The following is a 27,414-nucleotide window of genomic DNA, read 5'->3' on the forward strand; positions in this document are numbered from 1 at the left end:
CTACTTGCTACAGTTGTTTGCACTGCCAACATGCACTGTCCTATATGCCTGGTCCAGGCAACGTTTCTGTCATGACCATGAACTGTATAAACCAGTTAGAAAACAGATGGTTGCTTAAAAGAACATCCATGGACAAGTTTGACGTAATCAGAGAATCAATACAAAGCCTCCATTCCTTTTTAGGATTTGAATAGGACATGGCATTAAAAAGTGATTCATTGTGCTGTCATTTTTTCTCCTCTTAAAACATTGTTACACTACAAGACGAATGATTAAACCTCACATCTAATTAGTCACATCATTGTGCTCACAAAGTATGTATGAAGCTATTAATGAATTAACTCTGTATGCGATAAAAGTGATAATAACGAAAGCCTGCGTGTGTTTGTGTGTTTTTTTAGTAATTTTAAGCATGATTTCCGCACTGGCTGAAATTCTCCGGTCTTGGAAAAAAAAGTACTTCTAGCCATGATTTCTATTGCATCGTTTAGTGATCATCACCTTGAGTCACTTTTATTTGTATTTCCTAATTGTGTTTTTCCTCACATATTACTTTAACTTCTAGATTTATTTGTCTACTTGCTGTCACACACATGAGTCCAGTACCAACTGTTATCCAGTACTACTTATACTGAAAAAAGACAATAAAATGGAAAATCAAAATGAATCACCAGAATAGAAAGTTGTGGACAACTACTAAAAAGAGATAAAAACTAATGTGGTGCTTCTTATGCATTACTTTTTACTAAGGACTTTTCTTGCATTTTTTTCTTATGCTTGTTGTGCTTCATTGCAGCTTAGGCTGAATTTATCCATGTTGAGATACTAACACCAGCAAATTGCTTGCTTATGTTTCAATTTTCCTTAAAGAGCATTTTGTTCTGAGGATTATATCTATACTAAACCTACTGTATCAACCATCCGCCAGCTATCATTTTGTTAGACTGCCAGTTTTCACCAAGGCTTGTAGTATTAAGGCCCATACTCTATTTTGTTCATGGACCTTGTCTTCTAATGAGTTCAAAGGACTGCTAAATAATAGTTTAGTACATTTCTGTGTTTGCTGGCCATAATAAAAGCAAGTATAAATAAGAATTCTATTGACCTTATGACATATGCCAATATAGCAACTAAACTAAAACTTTTTTATTTCCAGTCATTTAACTTTGTATATTCTTGCTAATCAAACAGATGTATATTAGGTATTTTGATGTTTTGTGTGTCAATTTGAATAATGGACATCTATTTAATAATGATTATTAAGCAGAATAATTTAATATTCAGTATATTCAACCATTAAATTTATGAAATACATAAAAACATAAAGTGCCTCAGTTCATGTAAAATTTAGACTGACAGCGACATTACATATTTTATTCTCTTGCACATAGAGGTAAGGGCACACTTCACTGCTCTCTCAAATTGTGCTTTTGAAATATTTAAAATATGTGTATATGTGAACCGTATGTCAGTTTTCAGATGCCATTACATTTTTTAGATATTGGAGAGTTACCTGCATACTGACCCCTGCATTTAAAATGGTGGCTTAGTGGAACAGCATTTCAAAAAGAAAAGGCTGACCACTTCAGTAATGACAAAAAAGCCATCCAGTTGAAATTATGAAAAAGCATGTTCCTGGAACAGACGTGAACACAAGGAGCAAGGTAACACTGACTAGAGATACAGTACTATTTGAAATTTTCATTTTAGTTTTCAAATTGTAATACATCTTCAAAATTGGATATGAATATAGCAGTAGACATTGACAAAAATATTGAAATACTAAGCAACTGAGGTAATAAAATTTTTACCTTTTTGCAAGTCACTGTATAGATGGAATAGGCAACGTAGTAGCCAACATCTGCAGGTTTATAGGGTTATTGTAATATGTACAGAGTACAATGAACTTCTCTCTGGCTCCATGACTAGTGAGTATAACAACCTACATTTGTGGAGAAAGTACACATTACTTTTATTAAAAAATTAAAATAAATTAGAAATAATAGAGTTGACACTTAACATAGGAAGAAATTCAGAAACATAGGATAGATATATAAATAAGACTGCTTTTGTCCAGTTGATTACTAAACAGAATATTTTATTATTAAGTATATTCAGCTGTTAAATTTGTGAAATACATAAAAACATACAGTGCCCCATTTCATGTAAAGGTGCGACTGTCAGTATTTTTCAGAGTCATAGATTTTTTTCATAATGGCAAAATGTTGTACTCCGACTTTGCTTTTAGCAATTTGAGTACAGCAAGAACATTTCTGTTGATGACAATTAAAATTATTTTTTATTGTCAGTTATAGCCATAGAAAACATACCAGATGTATACAGTATAGTATAAAAGCTTTTGCAGAAATGTACATAGCTAACATCCAACAAAAATGACTTAGTTTTAAAAAAAGCTGTTATTTAACATAAGCTAGTTTTAACATATGCTACTGAACCTGACAAAAACAAATATATTCTATCAGAAGTGTTGATTCCTTTGATTACAGTACATTCTAATTTGTGAATGAAACATATATTCTGACATAGTTGCTTGATCCAGTAGTTATAGCACCATAATTGCCGGCAGTGAAATTTAAATCAGGCAGGTCTACCAACAGATAGTGTGTATGCAATTCAGAATTTGAATGAGGGAGTGGCTTTGAATTTCAGCATAGCACTAGGTTCCAAACAGGCTGGTGTTTTATGAGTATTGATGTCAAGGTTGCAATAAAAATGGTCTGCCACCCCAAAACATTACTTCATTGGTAGCCCTGTAGTTGAAAACAAACCATTGATTAAAGGAGCTAACTGAAACTAACACAACTTATTTAGAGCAACACATGGCTACAGTCAATGTGGAATAAGAAATATCAAAGCATCAGAAATTGTACATTGTCACAGATGAGCAATGGTAGCTAACAACCCAAGAATGTTAACTTTTGTCAATTGAAAAAACAAAATAAAATATGGTTATGAAGTCTAAGAAACATGAATCACATCTCTCCAAAAATAAAAAATGGCTGGCCTAATCAAGCTTGCTTTATTTTTGTTGCACACACTGGTTACCTTTGTAAATGTAGAGTAGTATTTGAATGGCTGGGGATATCTGAACATCATTGCCAGTCAGATAAATTCTAGCACCAGTTTATGTATTTGCAAAAGGTATTTTCAACAGGATAATATTCTATGCTGCAAGAGTAGGAAAATCTGGGAATGGTTCCAGGAACAACAGAGGGAATACATGTTAATAGAATTGCTTACACAATAACCATATCATGATTCAGTTGAGCAGTTATGGGATGGAAAGGAACAAGATATTCAGAGTAGAAATCCACCTACATGTATTTTGCAACAATGATAAAATTAGTCAAACCAGAAGCTTTTTACCAAACTGTACAACCCATGTCCTAAGAAATTCAGCCCAAATAGTTGACCATCTTGCTACTGGGCCAGCATGCCTTATAGAAGTCAATGAATGTATACAATGTAAAATGTAAAAGGTGTTTATAAATGTGGAAATAAAAGCTAATTTAAATGTGAAACTATCTAAAAATGACCATTTTTAAGCAAGGTATACTGTAAAGCAGATTACCAAAATGAATTATTTTATTTTTATTTTTAGTCGACATAAGACTGCAGACAGCGACCAGCACACCTCCTACTACCAGGGCTGAAAAAGGTGAGTTAAAAAGTTTATTTTAATAAATTGAGATTAAACTCAGATGTACATCATGATTTAAGTGAAGGCAAAAGTCTGTATATCAAAGTACAGTGAAAAAATAATCCAAGAATTAAAAATTTTATCACAATAACCCAGCTAGAACTTGTCAGCAACTTTCTGATCACATCAGATATGGAAATCAACCTCACTATTTTATATCTATTCATCTATTTCAGTTTAGGATCAGAGGATGACAAGACCTATTCAGGGAGCAAAGGAGACACAGCTAAGAATGTGCAGCATACAGTAAGAACAGTTAGCAGGCAGATAATCTTAAACTGCAAGACAGTAGAACATTCTAGATCAGAACAGGCTTTTCAGCACAACAAAGCTCAGCAGTCCTATTTACTTAATTCTTCCAAAACAAGTCTAGTTTAAAGGTTTCTAAAGTCATTCTGTTTACTAAACTACTTATTATCTGAACTCCATATATCTGTGGTTCTTTGGGTGAAGAAGAATTTCCTAATGTTTAGCCTTAACAAGTTTCCAACCATGCCCCCATGTTCTTGATGAATTCATTTTAATGTAACAGTCTTTATCCACTGTACTAATTCCCTTTAAAATTTTAAACACTTTAATCTTTAATCCTCTTAATCTTCTTTTTTTTTAAACTGAAAATGCTCAGTTTTTTTAATCTTTCCTCATAACTCATCCTCTGCTGCCCTGGAATCAGCCTAGTCGCTCTTCTCTGGACTTTTTCCAGCACTTCTATGTATTTTTGTAGCCTAGAGACAACAGCTGAATACAGTACTCCAGATGGAGTCTAACCTGTGTGTTGCAAAGACTGAGCATAACCTTCTTTGACTTGTACTCTATACCTCATGCTATGTAACCTAACATTCTGTTAGCCTTGTTAATGGCATCTGAACACTGTCTGGCAGTTGATAGTGTCGAGTCCACTACGACTCCGAAATCCTTCTCATTAGGTGTACTTTCAGTTTTCTCACATTGTGTCTTCAAACCTAACATTTTTACTTCCTAGTGTAATACTTTACATTTACTTACATTAAATTTCATCTGCCACAAATCAGTCCAAATCTGTTTGCTGCCCAAGTCCCTTCTGTAGTGATTCAACTGATCCTAAAAAGCGCTATATAAATGCAAAGAATTATTATTATTATTATTATCTTCAGTTCACCATGCTTGGTATCATCTGCAAACTTAACCACCTTGTTGTTTATATTGCTACCCATTTATATATATGAAAAATACAGTGGCATGCAAAAGCCGATATAGTGATGTGAAAAAGTACTCAATCCCCTTGAAAGTTATCATAATTTTCTGCAAGACAAAAGATTAGTACACATATTTATCCATTCAGTGTTTTAATGTGAACTCTTAAGCTGTAACAATACATTTCCAAAGTCAAAGTAAATCTTTTTTTTAGATATTTAACTTGAAGAGAACAACTCAGAAGTTAGTGTTTGTGTAAGTATTTAAACCAGGTTTACACATGACAAATTAATCACAAATGACACAAAGGTGACAGTCATTTGACCATAATTAAACATAATTATGTATTACTTGTGAGTCCTTTACATTTCTCTGGTGATTTAAAAAAACCTTCTAAATTTTGTAAGGGCCATAGTCTTTGTTTGACAATCACTGCAAAAATGAAGAAAGGGAGCATTCTACTGATGTGAGAAACAAGTCATTGAAACGCACAAGGCAGGAAATGGCTACTAAAAGCATGGAGCAGTTTGAATGTCCCATTAAGCACTCTCGGACCCATTATCAGAAAGTGGTAGGTTCATCACAGCAACCAAACTCTTACTAGACCAGGCCGTCCCTCAAAACTAAATATCAGAGCAAGATGTCAAATGGTGAGAGAGGCTACTAAATATCCAACCATCACTCTTAGAAGTCTGCAATAGTCTTTGGATGAAACTGGTACAAAAATGCAAGGGTCCACAATTTCAAGAACGCTCCAAAAAACAGGCCTTTGCTGGAGGGTAGCAAGGAAGAAGCCATTCCTTAAGAAGGCCCACATAAAAGCACATATGTCATTTTGCTACAAAGCATGAGAAAGGCCCTGTTAAGATGTGGGAGAAGGTTTTATGATCAGATGAGACCAAAATAGAACTTTTTGGCCAGACTTCAAAGAGGTATATATGGCATAAAACTAACACCGCCCATGCCTCAAGAAGCACCATTCCTACATTGAAATATGGTGATGGCAGTATCATACTATAGGGTGGTCCAGATCTAACTATGCAACTTTTAATGCAATGCAATAATGGCATAATTAGATCTGGACCACCCTGTATGGGGTTGCTTTTCATGTGCTGGGACTGAGAACCTTTTTAGAGTTGAAGGAACAATGGATAAACACAAAAACTACATAATATTTCAGGAGAACTTGTTCCAGTCTGAAATGAACCTACAGCTCACGAGAACATTTTATCTTTCAACATGACATTAAGACTAAGCACAAGGCCAAATCCACACTGTAATGGCTCAACAGCAGTAAGCTGAATGTTTTGGAATGGCCAAGTCAGAGCCCTGACCTTAATCCTATTGAGAATATGTGGCACTATTTGAAAACTGCTATTCAGACGTGTCTTCCTACCAAGCTGGAGGATCTCTGTAAATTCTGCCTAGAAGAATGGGGAATAATTACTCCCGAACAATGTGCAAAACTGCTACATACTTACCCCAAAGGTTTAAGGTTGTTATTGCAGCAAAATGCTCTTGACAAAGTATTAATGTGCAGGGCTTGAATACTTATGCAAACACATTAAATTTACTAGCATATAGTTGCTTGGAACTGCTCGATCACCCATTTTATGTAATGGAATAATATTTGCAATTTTCTAGTCCTTCATAAATTCCATAGTGCGCAGTGACTTCCTAAAAATAAGTCTCCAGGGTTTATATATTGTGACAGATAAGGTTGCTCTCGCTCCCTTGAACCCACGGACACCACGCCAGACACCAGGTAAAAGTCCAAATAATGGTTTATTATAATAACACAGTGCACAAAGCACCTCCACTATACTTCAATAAACAATCAATAACAATAACCAGTACAATAATCCTCCACTCTTCCAGACGCTTAGCTACCCTGCCTCCCAACTCAGCTCGTCCGTCGGGGATTTCCCAGAGTCCTTTATAGTCTGTAACCCGGAAGTGATTCTGAACCCCCAGTCCATGTGAGTTCTTAGCACTTCCGGGTCAGATCAAAAGTCTTCTTTTTCATTCCTTTTGTCCATGTCATTGGGACGTACTTCCGGGGTGTAGGGAAAATAGTCACTGCTCCTCCCTGCAGTGCCTTCTAGCGGCCGCCGTGGTATCCAGCAGGGTTGTAAAGGAAAACTCCAATGTCCATAATTCCCTGCTGGCATTCGGGGCACCTCCATGCTGCAGGAAGGGCTCCGCCTGGCAGCCTGGGGATATTGGCCGGGATGAACGGCCGGCCATATCTCACAATATGTACTCACTAACTTCCTTAAGAACTTGAGAATAAATATTATTTGGTCCCGGTGATTTGTTTGATTTCAGCTTATTTAATCTAAGCAGTACTTCTCCCTCTACAATTGCCAAATCACTCAGTACCTCTTTCATAGTTCCTATTACTAATGGTTAAGATGCAAGATACCTTTATTGTCACTCTACAGTACAATGAATTATCATTTGGAGCAAGTTTATAGATGCCTTAGATCAGGGGTCCTCAATCACAGTCCTGGAGGGCCACAGTGGCTGCAGGTTTTTGTTCTAACCTGGTTGCTTAATTAGAAAGCAATTCTTGCCAATAATTTAATTTAATGGCTTGTTAGTGCCTTAACTCTGCTATGTCAGGTAATTCTTATATCCTGGATTTTCTTTCCCTTTCTAAGGATATCATCCAAATGATTTGAAGGCTAAAATGGACGAGTAATTCTCAGTCCTTCACTTTTTCCTCTTCAATTTCCTTCCAAGTATTTAATTTAACCCAATAGTGCATGATTGCACACAGGTGTAAATGGTAACAAGCTAAATGGAGAAATGCTGGTCTCTTTTGTCATTTGCATGTTATTGCTAATTAGGAGCAATTAAAAGACAAGAATATGGCTGTTTAAGACTAAAATAAGCAATAAGGGTTCAAAATCTTAACGAGCGAGACAACTAAAGTGAAACAGAAGTGTTACTTGAGCAATAAGTGCTTCTTATTAAGCAATTTGGATTGGAGCAAAAACCTGCAGCTACCGCGGCCCTCCAGGACTGTGATTGAGGACCCCTGCCTTAGATAAAAGTATATAAGAGTTGATAATAAACTAAGTTATCATTTAACTATGAGAAGCACAGTTACTATTAACAGTTCCAAATATACACAGAATAAAAGTAAAGGTAAACATGTAAGCATAAATAATAAATTAAGGCAATGGAAAGGCAAAATAAGGAAAAAAGGGTTTGCCTGAAAAGGCAATCCAAAGCTTAACAAGTTGATATTGTAATCCACTTAACAGACTCCCCAAAATAGAGGCAAAAAAATTCATAAATCAGAAAAAATCCAAACAATATTCATAATCAACTGCATTCTACAACTTCAGTGAACCTCTACTAGGGTCATCTCTTCCAGTGGAATATAAAGGCAAAGGACAGTTGCAGCAGCAGTAGTGATGTCTGGGTGATCCCATTACTTGGGGTTCCACCCACAGAACCCAAGGAACAAAAGAAAATTTGGATACTCGGTACATAAAAAATAAATATACCGTAATTTAAATTTCACAATATTAATAAAAAAAAATATAAAAACAAAAAACATGCAAAATAACAATTCAAAAATAACAAAAAATGAAAAATTTATTTAAGCTAGGGAACAAACCCTGGACGAAATATAATATACAAGACTAAAATGTGCTTTCATGAGTGATTGCTTAGATCAGCTGTAGGATTTTGGTTTCATAATCCTGTAAAAGCAAGTAAATAATACGTTGTGAACTTCACTTATTTAAGGGTATAAATATTACTTTCTATTGCAGCTATTTTCATTAATTAATTCTCTGTCGGTAATATCTGTTGTATTTAGGTTGTACTCTCATTTATTTTCATAGATGTGAAGAATAAAAGGAAGCACATTGTTTGAAAATGCAGTTTATTTGAAAATGGTGCAATTTTCTTTCATTTCAGTCATTGCACCAGTTAAGCATTCATTTCTCCTAGCAAAATGAAGCATTCGATATTTGGAGATTGGATGTGTTCATTGAAACGTTTTTAATTTTTTACATTATTTATGTAATATGGAAGTCTTTGCACAAATTCATGCTGTTTTAAAAAACTTCTTGCTTTGAACTCCTATAGCTGAGATGTGTTGATTCCATTTCAGGTTGTGAGTAGTGGTCACTGCAGTAAAGATGCTAACCCCTCTGCACAGCATCCCCTTCAGTGTAGATGGGAGTGTTGAATGTGTCAGAAGTCAGTCTGTAAGCCATCTTTGTTAGTGATCAAACTTCCAAAGGCATTATCATCAGCAAATGCATTGATGGAGTTGGAGTTGTTTTTGGCCACACAGTCATAGGTGTACAAGGTGTATAGCAGGAGTTGTGTTGAGAATCAGTGTGGTAGAAAGGATGCTGTCAATCTGTACATTTAAGGATCTGCCAGTAATAAAAATCCAAAGTCCAGTTGTAGAAGCTGGCGCTGAGTCCCAAGTCCAGCAGTATTTTTGATCGGTTTTCACAGATTAACACTGTTAAATGCTTAGTTGTAATCTATACACCACATGCTCTGTACATCCATGTGTGTAATGTGGCATAACAATTTTTATTATCCTGGTGTGCCAGGGTGGTATGAAGTGCAAAGAATATGCCATCTTCTGCGAACCTATTGGACAGTAAGCAAGCATGATGGCAGTCCTAACTATCAGGAATATTTTGCTTAATATGTCATAGCATCTGTATATCATAATCATTAAAGCAGCCCAATTCTTTTTTCTTTTTAATGTGAATAATTGTTGACTTCTGTAGAAAATAGGGAACACAGATTCTGAGATATTCAACATGTATATATACGGGTCGGCACAAAAAAGAAAAAAAAAAGAATGGGGAATCAAAGAAAAGGAGAAAAGAAAAGAGTCTGTAGGGGATCGGCATCGTCACACATTTGGCTCTCAAGGTTCTTGCAGTGAAGCTGTGACCGTTTAGCAGTGAACAGGAGCCCCACATGACTAAAAGTCTCTCACAGGCTGCAGACGCAGGAAGTTTGTGTGTGGTCATGTGACTACATGGCTACATCTGATTGGTGAAATGGAGTCATGTGGTTATTGTTGCTACGTCTGATTGGTGAAACGTAGTCATGTAATTATTGTTGCTACGTCTGATTGGTGTAACAGTCATGCAGTAGATACACTGGTGACTTCTCTCTGGCAAAAATGCAGCGTATCTAATGTTTAAATGGAAAAAGTAACAAGTCGAGTGTTGCCCAATGTAGCGGAGTAAGAGTAGCGTTTCTTCTTCGCAAATGTACTCAAGTAAAAGTAAAAAGTATGGTGCAGTAAAACTACTCTTAGAAGTACAATTTTTTTTAAAAGTTACTCAAGTAAATGTAACAGAGTAAATGTAACTCGTTACTACCCACTTCTGTGTATAATGATGGAGTACTGACAGCACATTTCTGTACATAATGGAATCAATTTGATAAATAAGAACTAAAACAGGCAAGGACTTTGCCTTTAAGCCCAATGTCAATTTCCAGACTGTGTAGTAAAATAAATTGGTCAACAGTATCAAACGCTGCACTTAAATCTAACAATATAATCATAGTGGAATTTCCTTCATCAGAAGATTTCAGAATTTCGTTTACAAAATGTGTTAGTGCCGTTTCTGTACTATGACCATTGAGGAAGCCAGACTGGAATTTCTCAAATAAATTGTGTTATATAAGGTTAGACTGAAGCTGATTGGCAACCACTTTTTCAAGTATTTTAGAGAGGAAGGGTAAATTTGAAATGGGTCTATAATTGTTAAGTATATGTGAGTTTACATCTGACTTTTTAAGTAATGGTTTAATGACTGACACTTTTAGTGAGTCAGGTACTGCTCCATGCAATAATGAGCTATTGATATTGCTAAGAATAGGTGCTGCAAGAAAATCCATTGTAATTTTTATTAGTTTTGTTGGCACTAGATCTAAGGTTTCATTTTAGAAATTAAAGCTAAAACTTCCTGTTCTGTTACAGGATTAAAGTTTCTAAATTGCTGAATGCAAGGAGAGACAGGGTTTGCCAAGCTAGTATTAGGTTTGCACTGTGATGCAGAGATCTGGGATCTTATATTTTCAATTTTCTCATTAAAAAAGTTCTTAAAGTCTGTACTGCTAATGTCTGTTAGTATTTTGTACTGTAGTTCTGAATTCCTATTTGTTAAATTAGCTACTGTTCTAAATACATGAGGATTATTATTATTGTTATCTATTATTTTAGAACTAGACATTAAGCCAGTTACAATAACGGGTGCTAGAAAGTAGTGCATAAACATTAGTAGGAACAGTCTATATTAAATGGAAAGGGACCGTCTATTTTCTGTTACAGTAATACTGGCTTGTATGTGGCTGTAATATGCATCATTGTCTTGTGTGCTGTGGCTGTAATATGCGTCACTGTCTTGTGTGCCTTTAATTTTCTCTCACAGTAGTACTGGTTTGTAATTCCATAAAATGCCTGTAATTTTCTCTGACAGTAATACTGGCTTTGATGTCCGTAATATGCGTTTAATTTTCTGTCACAACAGTGGGCAATCAGCAGAGTCTCCCCAGCAACGTCTCTCCAGCAAGTACTGTGCAGTTCCCCAGCAAGTATTTTAATCTGTGCTGGCGTGCAGCTGATTATTGTATGTATGGCGTCTCCCCACCAACGGATTTTATGTGCGCGAAAATAAATCTACTTTTAAAAGTCATCGTATTGTAATATCATGAAAATTCGTATATTTCGGAAAACCCCTTCAACGACTGACACTTTAAACTTTACCGGGCCAAGCTTCTTAATCGCAAATTTGACATCCTCAGAGTGAACACTTGCACAACAACAAACACTAATCCCACCTCTTTGGGGAAGCTGGTCTCCACATCTCAGTTCCCAATTGGATTTTTCGTGCCTTATATTTTAAGTCTTACCTCATTTACTGAAATCCGAATCGGCCACGCGATATTTTATAGGTCCCAACCTCTCTGTCTTATGTGGCGCCTCAGGCGGCCTCTGATGCATCTGCTTTGAAGCATCGCACCATGCCCCGCGCATACGCACTTCACCAGAAGAGACACACACACGGACACATAGACGCACACAGGGGTCTTATTAAAGAGGATAGCAGGTTGAGCGAGCTGTAAAGAGAGCTTATTTATATTTTTTATCATTCTCTGTCCTTGCAATTCGAAAGACATGCAGCTTTGTTGTTCTTCGTCTACGCTCCAGTTTTGGACACTCTAGTTTAAGGGCTCGAGTGATCTCATTAAATCAACGTGAGTTTTTATTTGCTTTGATTACTTTTGTTTTAACGAGGACCACTGTGTCCAAAGCTTCTCTCAAAGTCATATTACAATTTAATGTTAGCTGATCTAAATTGTTTTGCACAATTACATTTGACTTGCTTAAAATATCTATAAATTTTGAAGCAGGATTACAATTTAGACGTTGCACTATCTTTGTTTTAATCTGTGAATGTATTGGTAAGGGCAGAACCAAATCAAATGTGATTAAGTAGTGACCAGAAATAACTTCATTTAATAGAGTAATATTTAATTTTGAATTTCAACTCTGTGAGTTGTAATTAAATCTAATGTGTGATTATGAGTTGGACCATTGACAATTTGACAAAATCCTTCTGAATTTAACAAATAAGTAAAATATTTGCTGAAAGTATCAGTTTCCACAACAATGTGTACTAAAATCCCACATCAACACTACACAATTATAATTTATGGCCAAATCAGATAAAAGGTTGCCAAATTCAGTCATGAACAACAAATATTGCCCTGGTGGTCTGTAGACTAGCACTACAATTGAATCTGTTTTAATATTTAAAATGAGTGCCCCAAAGGCTGTTGCCTACATTTTTAGATGTAAACTGCATTTTGCCTCAATGAATTATTCCAAGTCCACCTCCTCAAGGATCTCTAGATTTCTAAAGTAATATGTATGCATCTGGTGACGGCTCAGGTAGGGGAACAACATCAGATTTATTAAGCCAGGTTTCAGTGAAAAGACACAAATCAGATTTTGTACTTAATATAATATCATTTACCAAAGCAGCTTTACTTCCAATAGAGGGAATGTTTTAACAAGCAGCATTTAAAACTCCGTAGGTGTTTCTGAACTGGTGATGCAGTTTTTTATTTTAACTTTTTTATTTTAACTTTTTTATTTTAACTTTTAACAAAATAAAGTTTTGCTGCCATATTTTGGAATAAAACAAAATATCCCCTCTAGTTAGGATGAAGACCATTTCTCTTGAAAAAATCCAGGCTTTTCCCAAAGGTTATGCTAGTTGTTCACAAAGGTTATGCTTTTATTTGCACACCAGGTTTCTAGCCAGAAGTGAAGTGAACACAATCTGCTATAAATCAGATCTCCTCTATATAATCTCTTTAAGGGGCCAGACACAGGAGCCAATAAGAAAAGTGTTTTGTTTTGCAAAAACTACAGAATTGTTTTGATTCTGTAAATATGGACATCAGATCTAAATGTGTATGCAACAATCATAAACAGATTCATAAATACAAATGTGTGGATACTGCATGCCTACAAAATGAATCTACTGTACATATTCCCCAATAAGAAAACATTGGTCACCAAAAACTTTTGTAATTTACATAAGGCAGGAGCACATTTATATTGAAACCATACAAGAAATACAGGTCTGAGCTCAGCAAAGGAAATACTGTTCTTGAAAATTAACATGAGAACAAGTACAGCACTAGTTGTGATGTATGTAAACTGAGGCAAGGATTACGTGTATTTGTATGCACTAAAGCACAACAATTATCTTCTCTGTAGAGTTCTCAATGGGTTATTTTTAATGAAATCACCAGCTTCCAAATTAAATTGAAATTTTGATGGATATCTTAGACAAGGTGTTAATGTTTTGATTGCTCCTAGATGATCATATAATTTTCCTTAACTGTAATGCTAGCATCACCTAAGAGACTGAAAAAGAAACATCAGCAAGCCTTAAGGCTTCATCACTGAAGCTCCTGAAATGAGCTCTAACAATCAGCTCTCAAGATTGCTCCATTCTACTCACGGTTGCCAGCATTCTGAGTAGCCTGTTCTGCCCAGCATTTTTATTTTGCTTGATGAATTTTAATTGCTTAACTGTCTCAATGATAACACCTACATAGAAGCACCTGCTTTCATTAGAATCTGTAACCCTCTTTTATTTGTTTTCATTATTTTCTTTATGTAATCTGTATATCTTATCAAGTGAGATAATAATCAGAAACTTTTTAAAATATTGTATGTAATGAAGAAATAATACACATGTAGTTTTTTTTGTGAGCTGTAAAGAAAATAACATTGGTCATTGTTAACACTTTGTACAATTTTGCTTTTATATTCAGCATTTATGCTTTCTTTATAAACATTGTTTTGTTTTTATTTGTGACTGGATAAATAGGGTCTGTGGCTAACACAACATCAAAGGCGAAAGAAAGAGAAACAAGCACTGAAATAACTGTGTTCACTGAACATAGTATGTGGAGGGCAAGTACCTTCCCTACTACACCATCATTGGAGGCAACTAAGCACAAAACACCTAATCCTACTATTGACACAGTTACAACAACAGATTGGACAAAGAATGAAAGGACAGCAACAGCAAATACTCCCAAACTTACTTCACCTATGGAGCCACAGGCTGAAACACCATTGAGTACGTCTTGGTATTCTGGTAACTGTTGTAGTGAAATGTTACTAATACTAGTATTTAAAGATACATATTCCAGGCTGATTGCTCTAGAATATAGCGACAACTTTGTAATGACACTTTTTTCCCAGGTTATGTCTTTCAAGTTAAAGTCAATAGAACAGGGACAATTTTTAGGTACTGTACAGAAACATTCGCTTCATTAAAAATATATAAACTTTTCCTATTTATTTAAACTTAAAAAAATTCATTGTAAAAGGACATATTCTAATTTTGTAATTCTGACAATAAGATAAATGTTTGGCAAAAGTGTCAAGCCCCTTGTTTGTAAAATGGTTATAGCAGTTAAACAAAGGTTATCTGAAAATGTATCTCCATTTGATTGTGCATCCAATCTTGAGATAATACATTATACTTAAAATGAATGTGAAACTTTGCTTTTGGTGCGATCTTAAATATTCCAGTAAATAGTTCAACATAAACAAAGGAAAAATTAAAATCCTCTCAAAATATTGTGGAATGAGCCCCGGACACAGACAGGCAGACATGTTCTTTTGCACCACCACACATCTATTTACACTATTACTATTATTTACAATGTCCAAAAGTGCTCCACAAACCCCAATCTTCCCCAAAGTCCAGGGCAACCACACTGCCTATATCTTCGGACCGCCTCCTTCTCTCTCTCTCTCTCTCTCTCTGACCTCGTCCTGCTTCCACCCGACTCCAGCCTCGAATGAAGGGAGACGTCCCCTTTTATGCATACCCGGATGTGCTCCAGGTGTGTGCACCGGTAATCTTCCACCGACACGCCCCAGTGTGGCAGAAATGCCAGCTGTCTCCCCGGAAGCACTCCGGGTGTTCCCTCTCTTCTTCCCCCCCAGCACTTCCTGGTGTGGTGGAAGTGCTGGGGTCCAGGGTCCTCTAGACATGGGGACTCCCCCTGGCGGTGACCACGGGCCCCTACAGGGTTGAGCTTCCAAGCCCTGTACCCGTGGCCCCCAATACAACCAGGGCAGTCGCCCCCTCGTGGTCTGGAGGAGGCATGAGCCCTCCTCCTGTCTCCCCGGGTATCCCGGCCGGGTAAGAACCCCAGCCGGGTGCCACAATATAAATAAAAAAACAGACAAAAATAAGGTCCAAGCAGAAAAAAATCAGGCTGCAAAAAATAATAGTGTAGATAATCACTGAATAATATACTTTAATGAGAAAGCACTAGGCTGCTCTTTAGTGGCAATGTGCCTTAAGAAATATACATGCAACACTCAAAGTATATTGTTGGCTATCAAAGAAGACAGTAAGTGTTCATATTGTCTCTATTTTAAGACACCAAGATTACAGATATCTTAGAGTGCTTACAGTGAAAAGTGAACCAATAATGGAAAAGGAAAATATCATTTTAGCTAGCATTATGAAAAACATGTTTGAATTTGCTGTGCCATTAGGTGACTGTAAGATAAATCAATAAGCCATTGTTGTTCTGCCATGGTGTAATTGTCAGGCCACAAGGACAAAAGAGAATAAAGGGCTAGGAGATGTAATCTTTAACAGGAGGCTAGTAGGAGTCCAAACCAGGAATCTACTGATTGTGTGGAAAAGCCAAGTACACAAACCAGCATCAAGGCCTTTGAAAACCTAGCCAAAAATTTATTTTTACCAGAAAGGTTTACAGAGAAGCACTTGTGAAAGCTTGAATCCATAAACTTGGACAGAGAGGGATATGTGGAGCTCGAAATGCATCCTTTAACAGCAACTCGTAGCAATGTGGCAATGAACACCTGAAGTAGTGTCATCCACTAAACAAGATGGCATCTCAGTATTTTCAAAACACAAAGTTAAAATAAAATAACAAGTCCCCAATCAAAATACAATTGGACAAGAAAAGTGACACTGAATTGTACATGTTTCAAAACTCCAACATAAAATTGTCATCTCCCAAAGAAAAATGTATTAATTTATAAAATTACAAGCATAACAACAATGTCACTTTGGTGCACAGTACAATATTACACTATTGTTTATTGCAGATATGTGTGAAGCTGCAGCCATGTTTTTTCTTTAATAAACACTCATGACATGTACAGTATAGCTTTAAGCTTCATAAACAAGTTAAATATGTTTTCTCAATAACTTGTGCTCTCTGGTAGTGTTAATAACTGTTTACTTTGTTAAATACTTTATTTTCTACTCTTTGTACTTTTAAAATTTTCAGCAATTCTGAACATTGTGAAGGTGCTTGTTTTCAGAGACCAAAGACTTATGGTTGCTGTCAGATTAATAAGTGTATCACTGCTAGAAATTTGAAGATGGCAACTTAGGATCCATCGTGTAATTAAATTAAGCACATTCATAAAAACAGACTAGGTTTGATTTATATCTTAATTAGAGCAATTAATTTTTATAGGGTGATTGTATTTACCGCCTGGAATAATTTCAGTGTTTCTTTTAAAATAAATACTGAATTGAAAACCTAACCATAAAAGTGGGTAAAACTCTAGTAAAGGTTTATTATAAAGAATAATTGGTATCAAAAATTAACTATTTGAGAGAGCTGTTTGTTGATGACCATTTATTTGTTTTTCATCATTATTGCTAGAGAAAGAAATTTGAGCACTGAGCTGTGGCATAATGAATACAATGATTAAAGTCATTCATTTAAATATAAAATGTCCCAGAAACAACTATTAATTATGGTAATACAGCTACTGCACTAAGAGCAAATTTCAATGGTCAATTTCCAGATATAAACTATGATTCTTTTTTTGTTCTGAAGATAAGGAGTACTCACAAACATTTAGAGCTACGGTAACAGATCCTGTCCAAGAAGCAACCACATTTGACGCTTCAACAGCAGAAGCTATAACTGAGGAGAAAGAAAAGTCAAATTCAACTCAAGCTCACATCGAGACATCAACTTTCAGAAATACAGATCAGTCCATAACAGAGAAAGAAACACACTTATCAAAAATTACATCTTCCTATATGTCATCATCAGAATCAACAAATACAAGTCAAGGTCAGTTTTTTAATTATCTTCATGCTAAACAATTATAAGGGAATTTTGTATGGATTATTCAAACTAATGATTATGCTGTAAATAAGGACTGAAATGACAAGACATAGACATTACAGACTTTTGATAAGTTATAAATCATCTTTTTTTTTTTTTTTTTTTTGAAAAGGCACACTTCATGTTTTACAAAACAGCACTGTGCTCCTATAATAAAAACATTGCTGTTTGAATTAATAGAATACTAAAATTAAGTTTCCATATTCTCACAAATAAAAAAGAAACTCATGTTCATAATAAAAGTTTGTAAAATGCATGTATGTTTTAAATGCACTAATTAATATTTTTACAAGTTCAATTCCGCCACCTGCTTTCTGTTTGGCCCTCAGCATGATATGTAACTCACCTATGCTATAAACATAGAAATATTTAAATTAGAATGAAACCCTCAATTCATCAAACATGCTTAACCCAAGCATACATCTAGAGAAGGCCGGGGACTCTCCCTGCAGTATTAGGTGCTATGCAGGAACTAATTTTGTTCAGTGTGCTAATCCATCAAAGGGCATTTTAAAACATAAAACATCCCTAATCATTCATACTAACCTACTAACTAACCTAACTTACATGTTTTTATGAAGTGGGGGGAAAATCAGAGTACTAAGAGATCTGTCAGTGACCATGTTATGAAGTAAATGCCAACTTCTCACAGACATTGTGGGCCAAGTTTCAAACTCTGTCCTGAGGTAGCAGTGTTAACCCAAGCTCCCCTGTGCCAAGTTAAATTAAAATTATTATCACTAAAATACTGGGGTGGTGTTTAATTGGAAAGGTGCTTAATGAAATGAACTATGTTAATTGTATTCTTTATGTCACTGGTTCTTCAGCAGTTGTGAGGGTAAGGTTGCTGGAAAGCACTTTGAGAATAGGTGCAGCCAAACTTTAAAAAGAGGTCATATTTAACATTGAGATCTCAAAAAAAAAACAGTTATAAGAGTTAAAAATCAAAGAAAGAGTCAATTCAGAAATTATTTAAATTCAGTGTGTTCATTTTAAAAAAGGGCCAATCAGACATGTATGGATGATCCATTACTGGCTCAGAATGATAATGGTGCAGAGGAGGAAGAAGGTGAGAGTGGTGGATACCGGCTTTGCTAAGGGTGCAGGTCCTTAAAAAGTAATACAGAGTATATAGGCTAGCCCAGTATTATTTTCCGGCCATGTTTGTAATTTTGGAGGTGTTCCCCTGTGGCTCTCATCAACAGGAAGAGACCTTCAGGGGTACTTGACTCTGCCCTGTTTGATTGCTGAAATAAATTCAGCCAGTTTTGGGGCTTAATCTCATTGGCTGTGTGGGCCACATTTTAGTCATCTTGGTGGTCATTACAGTTTTTTGCAGTTTTAAGTATATGTGTTTTTTTAACAAATGAGAAATGTATTAATGATTGATTCCACAAATAATACATGAAGTGCATATTTACAAACCCTTGTTCCAGCATTAATCTTCTGCACATACAGTACATGATGATACACACACCCCTTAACAATGCAATAGTTGGAGTCCAGGATGAATGTTAGCACAGGTGGAACATATTAGCTTGACAACCCAGTGCATCCGATCATGTGCACACAAACTCAAGTTACTGTGTATTTTCCAGAATTGTGTGTGTGTGAGTGCACACAGCAGTCTCAGCTTAACATAGCACTATTTTGAAACGAGTAAACTGACAACCAGAAAGTAAAAAAAAAAAAAATCAGGCTACTGTTACTGGATAGATCTGTATGGATGTCCCATAAAGTTCTATAAGTTTTCGTATAAAAAAGAATCACAGAGAGGATATTTTATGTCATATGTATCATAACATTTAAAAAGAGAATGATAGTATTTACAGTATCATCTCTCAATAACATGGTTGGCAACAGAGCTTGTAAAGAGTTCTTTGTTACATTATAAACAGAGCAAAGGTACTCATATAACTAACAGGCACACATCATAATACAGTAGCATGACGGAACACATTATGTGTCACACACAGTGCATTTTAGAATAAAACCTGTTTTGTGCAGTGCACTACATGAGAAATGATATACCTTCCACATAAATTACAGAGTCAAAAAAAAAAAACTAAGGACAAAGACAGGATTTTCAGAATCACTTTATTGCTAGCATGTGAAACATACTATAATTGACTTTGGTTAGGTGCAAACATGAAATACAGGGTGAGCCAAAATGAAGTACCACATTTCTCAAGGTCATTGCGCGAGGTAGAGGCAGCCGAGTGGGTTGTGGTGGGGGTTCTTTGATGGGCGATACCTTGTAGTTTTCAGTTGGCAACATGCCTTGGTCTGGTGCGCACCGTGCTTTTGCTGTCGAAGTGTTCTTCAAAAACAATGAATCCATCATAACTACGTAATGTGCCTAATGGTGACATCCCAAATCGGTAAACAATTCTTCAGTGGATGGCTAAATTTAAAAATTAAACATTGAACAGAAAATCTCTAGGCTGTCCTCGGACTTCAATTTTGCAGAGTCCTAGATGTTCAGCACACAAACATGCTTCTGCCTTAGGCATTTCCAACACGTCTTTGAGGAGGATTTTTGAATGCGGAACTTAATTTCCATCCATATAAAATGATGGTAGCGCAGGAACTCACTGAGAGAGACTGGGAGAACTGTGGAGAGTTGTGCACGAACATTCTGCAAACCGTTCATCAAGATGCTATTATCATGTGCAGCAATGAGCATTTAAATGGTTGTGGAAATAAGCAAAACTTACACTATTGGGCTAAGACCAACCCTTGTGAACATCAGAGACCCTAGCACAGTGAGCATGTTACAGTGTGGTGCGTGTGGAGTAGCAGGTCCACAGCTCAAGTCAAAAAGGCCACTTTTTAAATAAATAGTCGGCGCACTCGTGGCTTAGAGAGGGGGCGTGGAAGTGTGGCGGGAGCGGTTCCTGGGTGAATTTGTGATGCTGGCGGTCATTGCTTAACTGCACTTGAGGAGTCGTCCGCATCCGTAATTGATGCCGGGAGCTGCTAATTGCCACACCTGATCCACGTCCCCTTGATAAATAATAGAAGCGCGAGGCAGCTAGAGGAGAGAGAAAGAAAAGATGGATGGAGGTTAAGAAGGAGAGAAGGCAGGAAGGAGAAAGCCGGTGCGTGAACGAGCGAAGGTGCTCGTTGTAGAGAACAAATGCAGCTGAGCAGTGAGCCTGGGTGTTTGGCCGGCACCCTGGGAGCAGTCGGTGGTGGTCGCTCCCGCTGAGCATTAGTGAGGAGCGGGAGTGACCGGAAGGAGGATGGCTCGCCACATAAGGCAGAGAAGGCAGCGGGAGTCAGGACTTGGGAAATTAACCCCCCAGCGTGAGCATCCTGGTCGCTGGGGAGCCCATGTCACGGTCTGGTGAAGCCCACTGGAGCCACGGATCGGCGAGGTGAACAGACCAGAAAAGGCAGCAGAGAGAAAGTCATCTGCAGGTAGGGTGACTCCCCTGGTGTATAGCCTGGATGGGAGAAGCAGGGGAGTCACCAGTAGAAAGAAGGCACCGGGCTTTGTTTTTAAAAGGATGGCTTCCAGCCATTATTTTCAAACCTCGTTGTTTTTAAATGATTTTTCTAGTGTGTTTTTAACCTCCACAATTCACCATTTTTTATGGATTATTTATTTATTAACTTTGATGCACTGCACTATAATTTGGATACTTTGTTTTGGTTTATTGATTTTAAATAAAAGCACTTTTTGCACCATCCCCTTGCTTCACTGTTTTGCCTCACTGTCCAGCTCATCTGTGACATTACCGACTGTGTCGGGTTCAGAGCTCCCAGAAGCAAGATGGGAGCATGGAGTGGAACCCGCATCATCACGGTGCGCTATTGTAGAATTTGGCATTGTAGGTCCTTTCTTTTTTGAGGAGGGGGGAGCAATGGTCACCGTCAATTCAGAACGATACATTGAAATGCTAGAGAACTTTTTGCAGCCACAACTGGAAGAAATGGTTGTCATGGATGCCTGGTTTCAACAGAATGGATCAACAGCTCATACAGCGCAGAGATCCATGCAAGTTTTGTGGCAGATGTTTCCTGGGAAGCCGATCTCCCTGCATGGCAATGTTGGGTGGCCTTCACGTTTGACTGATCTCGCTTCTTGCGATTTCTTTTTGTGGGGCTATCTCAAGTTGAAGGTATACATACAGTACACTAACCTTGAAGACCTCAAGGACGATATTTGCCACAAAATTGCCGCTATTCCGCTTTAAATGGCCGAACGAGTCATGCGAGTGTTCAGAAATCGTCTCAAGAGTGTATCACTAATAATGGCCAACACCTTGAAGGCATCATTTTTTTAAACACAGTGAAAAACATCTATTTTGTATATCTATTTTCTTGTGTCATAATGAAATTTATTTTATCTTGTAGCATTTTTGTAGAATAAATGTTTGAAATGTGGTACTTCTTTTTGGCTCGCCCCGTATAAAACATTACCAACTCAACACAATTTCAACCCACCATTAACCTGACACTGTGGAAACCACTACACAAATACAACAATTTCTTGAACAAAACATTTACAAACTTTAATAGTTAACTCAAATAGATATAAAAACAATACAAAATAATATAGATATAAAATAATACAAGTTGAGCAAGTGTGAAGTATTTACGAATAAACAAACAGAACCAGTTATATGTTGCAAAACAGTTAGGAGTAACCCTATATTACATCTTCTTCATTTTCGTTGTAAGTTTTCTTTAAACCACAATACACACTATCAGTTGAGTTACATTTTAAACATACTGTACATTTTGTTTATAACTTTGCTGTACAGTGATCCCTCGCTATATCGCGCTTCGCCTTTCGCGGCTTCACTCCATCGCGGATTTTATATGTAAGCATATTTAAATATATATCGCGGATTTTTCGCTGCTTCGCGGGTTTCTGCGGACAATGGGTCTTTTAATTTCTGGTACATGCTTCCTCCATTGGTTTGCCCAGTTGATTTCATACAAGGGACGCTATTGGCAGATGGCTGAGAAGCTACCCAACTTACTTTCTCTCTCTCTCTCTCTCTTGCGCTGACGTAGGGGGGTGTGAGCAGGGGGGCTGTTCGCACACCTAGACGATAGGGACGTTGCTACCTTCTGTGTGCAGCTGCTTCCTGAAGGACATGCTGCACGGTGCTTCGCATACTTAAAAGCTCAAAGGGCACGTATTGATTTTTGACTTTGTTTTCCTCTGTGTCTCTCTCTCTCTCTCTCTCTCTCCCTGCTCCTGACAGAGGGGGTGTGAGCTGCCGCCTTCAACAGCTTTGTACTGGCGGTGCTTCGCATACTTAAAAGCCAAACAGCCCTATTGATTTTTTTTTTTGACTGCTTGCTTTGTTCTCTCTCTCTCTCCTGACGCGCACTCCTTTGAAAAGGAAGATATGTTTGCACTCTTTTAATTGTGAGACAGAACTGTCATCTCTGTCTTGTCATGGAGCACAGTTTAAACTTTTGAAAAAGAGACAAATGTTTGTTTGCAGTGTTTGAATAACGTTCCTGTCTCTCTACAACCTCCTGTGTTTCTGCGCAAATCTGTGACCCAAGCATGACAATATAAAAATAACCATATAAACATATGGTTTCTACTTCGCGGATTTTCTTATTTCGCGGGTGGCTCTGGAATGCAACCCCCGCGATGGAGGAGGGATTACTGTATTCATACTAAACAAAGAAAAAAACAAAATAGAATCAACAGTTTCCTCAGCACCCAACTCCTCCCAGTTATCCAGGCAATAACATGTTGTCCACATTTAATCAACATACATTTAGATTGTCAGATTAAAAATGTTAGTTTGCAGTTTACTTTTTTATACCTGCAGTTTATTGTTCTGCCCCAATAATCTCTCCCTTTTCCTCCCTCCTTCACTATCTTTGGAGTACTAATAAAAGGAGTGTGTATTTGCACACTGTCTTGACTTGTTTTTGTGGCAGTGCCATTGGTGCTGTGGGCTACACTATCATATTTATAATAAGCGTGATCAGTAGGGGCCGTTGCAGCACCCTGAACACAACCAAAATGACACAAGTCCTGGTACAATAAAACAAAGTTTATTTTCCAAAATACCTTACAAAAAGCTTCTTATATGTTGTGTAACCACAAATGTTCTCTTCTCTTTTCTCTCTTACACAATCTGTCTTATTCCTCCTCTTCTCCCAGGCGATTGTTGTCCAGCTCCTCTCCTGACTCCGACTCACCTGGATGAGATCAAGCAGCTTCCTTTATCTTAGACACAGGAGTACTTCTGGTGCTAGGGCATAGTCAGATGGAAGCACTTATTTCATTGCTTTAATAATAATGGTTTATAATTTTATCACAGACTGCAAAACAGCAAAGAACAGAATATGACATAAATAAACACAGCAGGTTTTTTCCCCATGGGCAAGCGGCACTCTTATGAAAACAATTCATAACAATTGTTAAGAGTTTGTAGAAACCTACTTTTAGAATTATTTTCTGGATCCTAGTGGTCTCTGTTTAATAATGTTATATACATTATAGTAGCATTTTGAGTATGACACTTTACATCCATCCACTGGTGTATTTTTGAAGTCATTTTGTACACTTCAGGGTAACAGAGCTAGAGTCAGTTCTGCAAACATCAGGAACCAACCCTGTAAAGCAGTGGTTCTCCTGAGGGCCCCCTTGTGGCTGCAGGTTTTTGATCCAAACAGTTCTGCTTTTAATTGAACTTCAGCCTTAAATAAGCAAGCTGATATCTCCCAGTTACTTTGTTATAATGTGTAACTACAAGGGGGAGCCACCGAGCCCCAAACCATAGAAATAATGTCATCCAAAAATCAACACAAGAATATGACCACCAATCAGTTTCTTCTCTCATTCCTTTCTCCAATTGAATGTCACCTGCTGCCTCCTGACTCTTGACTCCTCAAGGTGAGGCTGTGGGCTTCTTCTTTTAAAATGGACCCAGTAGCCATAGGTCGTCTGAAGCACTTCCAGATCAATCAGGGCAGTCCTCCCCTGGCAGCGCCCTTTGGTGGCACCCAGGGACTCCAACAGGGCCTCATTTCTTGAGTTCTACTCCCATGCCACCCTTTGGGTGTCTTAACTGCATTCAGCCCAGATGAATGCTGTCACCTGCCATGTGGGGTAATGAGCTACTCCAGGCATCCACATTCACCTAGTCCATCCATTATGTCCATCTTATGTTGCAGTTGGGATAAAGATTGTCAGGCATTCTGGCCAGGTTACGTGTCCATTCCCGCCTCCTTCCATTATGGCCTCCTGGCCAGGATGGAGGATGATTTAATGCCTGTCCTTCTTCCATTGCACTTACAAATGTCAGTCCAAAAATAATAAAACTGGGTTTATAAACTTTTAATTGATACAGTATTTAACATGCATTAATGTATGTTACACTGGGATACTTCAGCATTTTATTTTGGCTTTAAATCATCATTATGATTGCATTCAGCTTTTCCTGGTGCTCAGGTTGTTTAAGCCATTATGTACTAATGGCCTCACAAGTGGGTCTAACACTGAAGTAACTGCAGCCTTTCAGCACTAGCATCTAACGTCACTTAGGTGATGTTCAAGCTTGTATATTCTGTTCTTTGTTAATTTTCATTATATTAGGATACAATTAAGGCAGCAAGGTCAAGAGCAAGAGGTAGTAAACTAATAGGAAAACAACAAAAGAAAATTAAGCATTGTGGAAGCTGGCCCAGACACAGACAGGCGGACAAGTTGACATCACCCAACACACGTTTATTGTACATATTTACAGTGCACAAACCCCAAATACCCCAAAAGTCCAGGCCAACCTTGAATGCCTTACCTTCTTCAGGTCACCTCTTCTCCTCTCCACCCGAGCTCTGTCCTTCTCCTCACCCAACTCCTGCCCCCGAATGGAGGGAGGCGGCCCCTTTTATAATCACCTGGATGTGCTCCTGGTGCTTCCCAGCAATCTTCCACCGGAACTCCCCAGTGTGGTGGAAGTGCCGGCTGCGCACCCAGAAGCACTCTGGGTGTCCTCGCTTCTCTTCCCCCCAGCACTTCCAGGTGTGGCGGAAGTGCTGAGGTCCCGGGCTCCAAAGGCATTGAGGCGCCCCCTGGCGGTGACCACGGGTGCAGAACTTTGAAGCTCAACCCTGTAGGGGCCTGTGGTCACCGCCAGGGGGTGCCCCAATGCCTTTGGAGCCCTGGACCTCAGTGCCCATAGGTACCAGGGGGGTCTGGGGAAGGCGCAAGACCTCTTCCGGTCCTCCGGGGCAAAAATACGAACCTTTCTAAATTCATCATAAAGTTAAATATGACAGTTCTGTGTTTTTAATGCAAAATAAGAGAAGGAAGAAAACAGCTAATTAAACAATAAGGTCAATTACAGGTAACAATAGGTGTTTTCCCACTGGAAGAACTTTGTTTTCAGGAACCATACAATGCAGGTCCTGGGCCACTTTCATGTGTTGAGTTCAATTCCCACTGCCCAACAAGAACTGTTACCTTTATGCAAAATATGTGATATGTAAAGAAAAGTAATGTGGTTCAGAGTTAGGTTCACTTGGAAGTTCACAGAGACCCCCCATCCCCCCCAAAGCACCCACTTATTGCTTTAATGCAGTGCACCAGGAAGGCATTTATAAAGAGTGCTGAGGTGCACTGGTAACTCTTTAAAGTCCAAACTACTAACAGATTTGTAAGATGGCGCCAGTGCTTGTGGTCAACTAATCAGTGCAATTCATCCCCAAGCTCCATCCATGATTGTCCTTGGTTGAAGGAAAAGTACATACCCTGGAGAAGAAGCTAAAAAAAGTGTCAAGAACTGCGGTATGAATGCTGCAAAGTTCCTGATTTTCAAAAAAGTACCTGGTTCTTGAAAAAAGTTATGTGGTGGAAAAGTGCCTAATGACTCACAGATTGTGAAACTGACAGGAGCAAAAACCTGCAGGCACACAGGTGTATGTTTGTCGCAATGTGATGTGGCTCCTGTAGGAAAAATGGTTTATGAAAGGCATCTGCGTTCATTTTCTTCTAGGTTTACTAAATCACAGCACTGCTGAATGTTCACTCCAGGGAGTAGCTCAACTCGACAAAAGATTAGCAATAATACAGTTCATGAAAGCACATGCATTTATGCGAGCAGTACAAAAATAAATTAAAGAGACTTGGGCTTCTGATCCAAGAACTTGAATCATTCTGTCTTATTTTCTTCCTATTTGGTTCCTACAAAATGAGTTAACAATTTTATCAGTCTTCAAGAAAGTGCTGGAAAGTACTGTGATAGAATAATTTGGAGGTAACAATAGTTAAGTATTTTCGAGTTGAGGTGCATATTGAAATGTATAAACATTTCTTTTAGAAATGTCATGAATAGAACTAATTAAATGGTTAAGCAACTAAAAATCACAGTGTACTGGAAGAATGGTTAATGTAATACACAAAATGTGCTAAAAATTATTAGGAGATCAGCAGATGTCCTGTAAACAGTAAGACTGGACATTTGTCACATACACAGAGATTTCAAGGGTAATAGCTGACCCTACAGTAAGAGATATGAGAAGAACTAGAGTGCAGTAGAATAGACTTTTATTTAGGTACTGTAAGTTATCTGGGTGTACGCCAATGGACCTATCAGAGTAAATGTATGCATTAATCAGCACTGTTGTGTAAATTCAGTTGTTTATAAAATAGGCCTCTGCCCTTATTTCTTTGATCATTCTGTAACAGACTGCTGTGATGAATGTTCCTTTTTTAGCATTTGCTGAAGAGTAAATTAAAGACTCAATGGACAAGCTCCATCCTGCCTGATTACTGAATCAAAGAGGTTTTTATCAAACTTGTC

At 37.7% G+C, this 27,414-nt stretch overlaps 1 protein-coding gene across 2 annotated transcripts in view; it reads left to right on the forward strand.

Moving 5' to 3' along the window:
- The window catches only part of il15ra (interleukin 15 receptor subunit alpha), a 60,663-nt gene that overhangs the window by 25,966 nt on the left and 7,283 nt on the right, over window positions 1-27,414 (forward strand). For both annotated transcript variants that reach the window (XM_051930980.1, XM_051930983.1), the window contains exons 3-5: window positions 3,623-3,679; window positions 14,308-14,562; window positions 17,330-17,572. In XM_051930980.1, the coding sequence (XP_051786940.1) occupies window positions 3,623-3,679; window positions 14,308-14,562; window positions 17,330-17,572 (555 nt within the window). The remainder of the gene's footprint in view (window positions 1-3,622; window positions 3,680-14,307; window positions 14,563-17,329; window positions 17,573-27,414) is intronic.

Source organism: Erpetoichthys calabaricus, chromosome 1 (assembly GCF_900747795.2).
Source record: "Erpetoichthys calabaricus chromosome 1, fErpCal1.3, whole genome shotgun sequence".
Classification (NCBI taxonomy): Eukaryota; Metazoa; Chordata; class Cladistia; order Polypteriformes; family Polypteridae; genus Erpetoichthys; species Erpetoichthys calabaricus.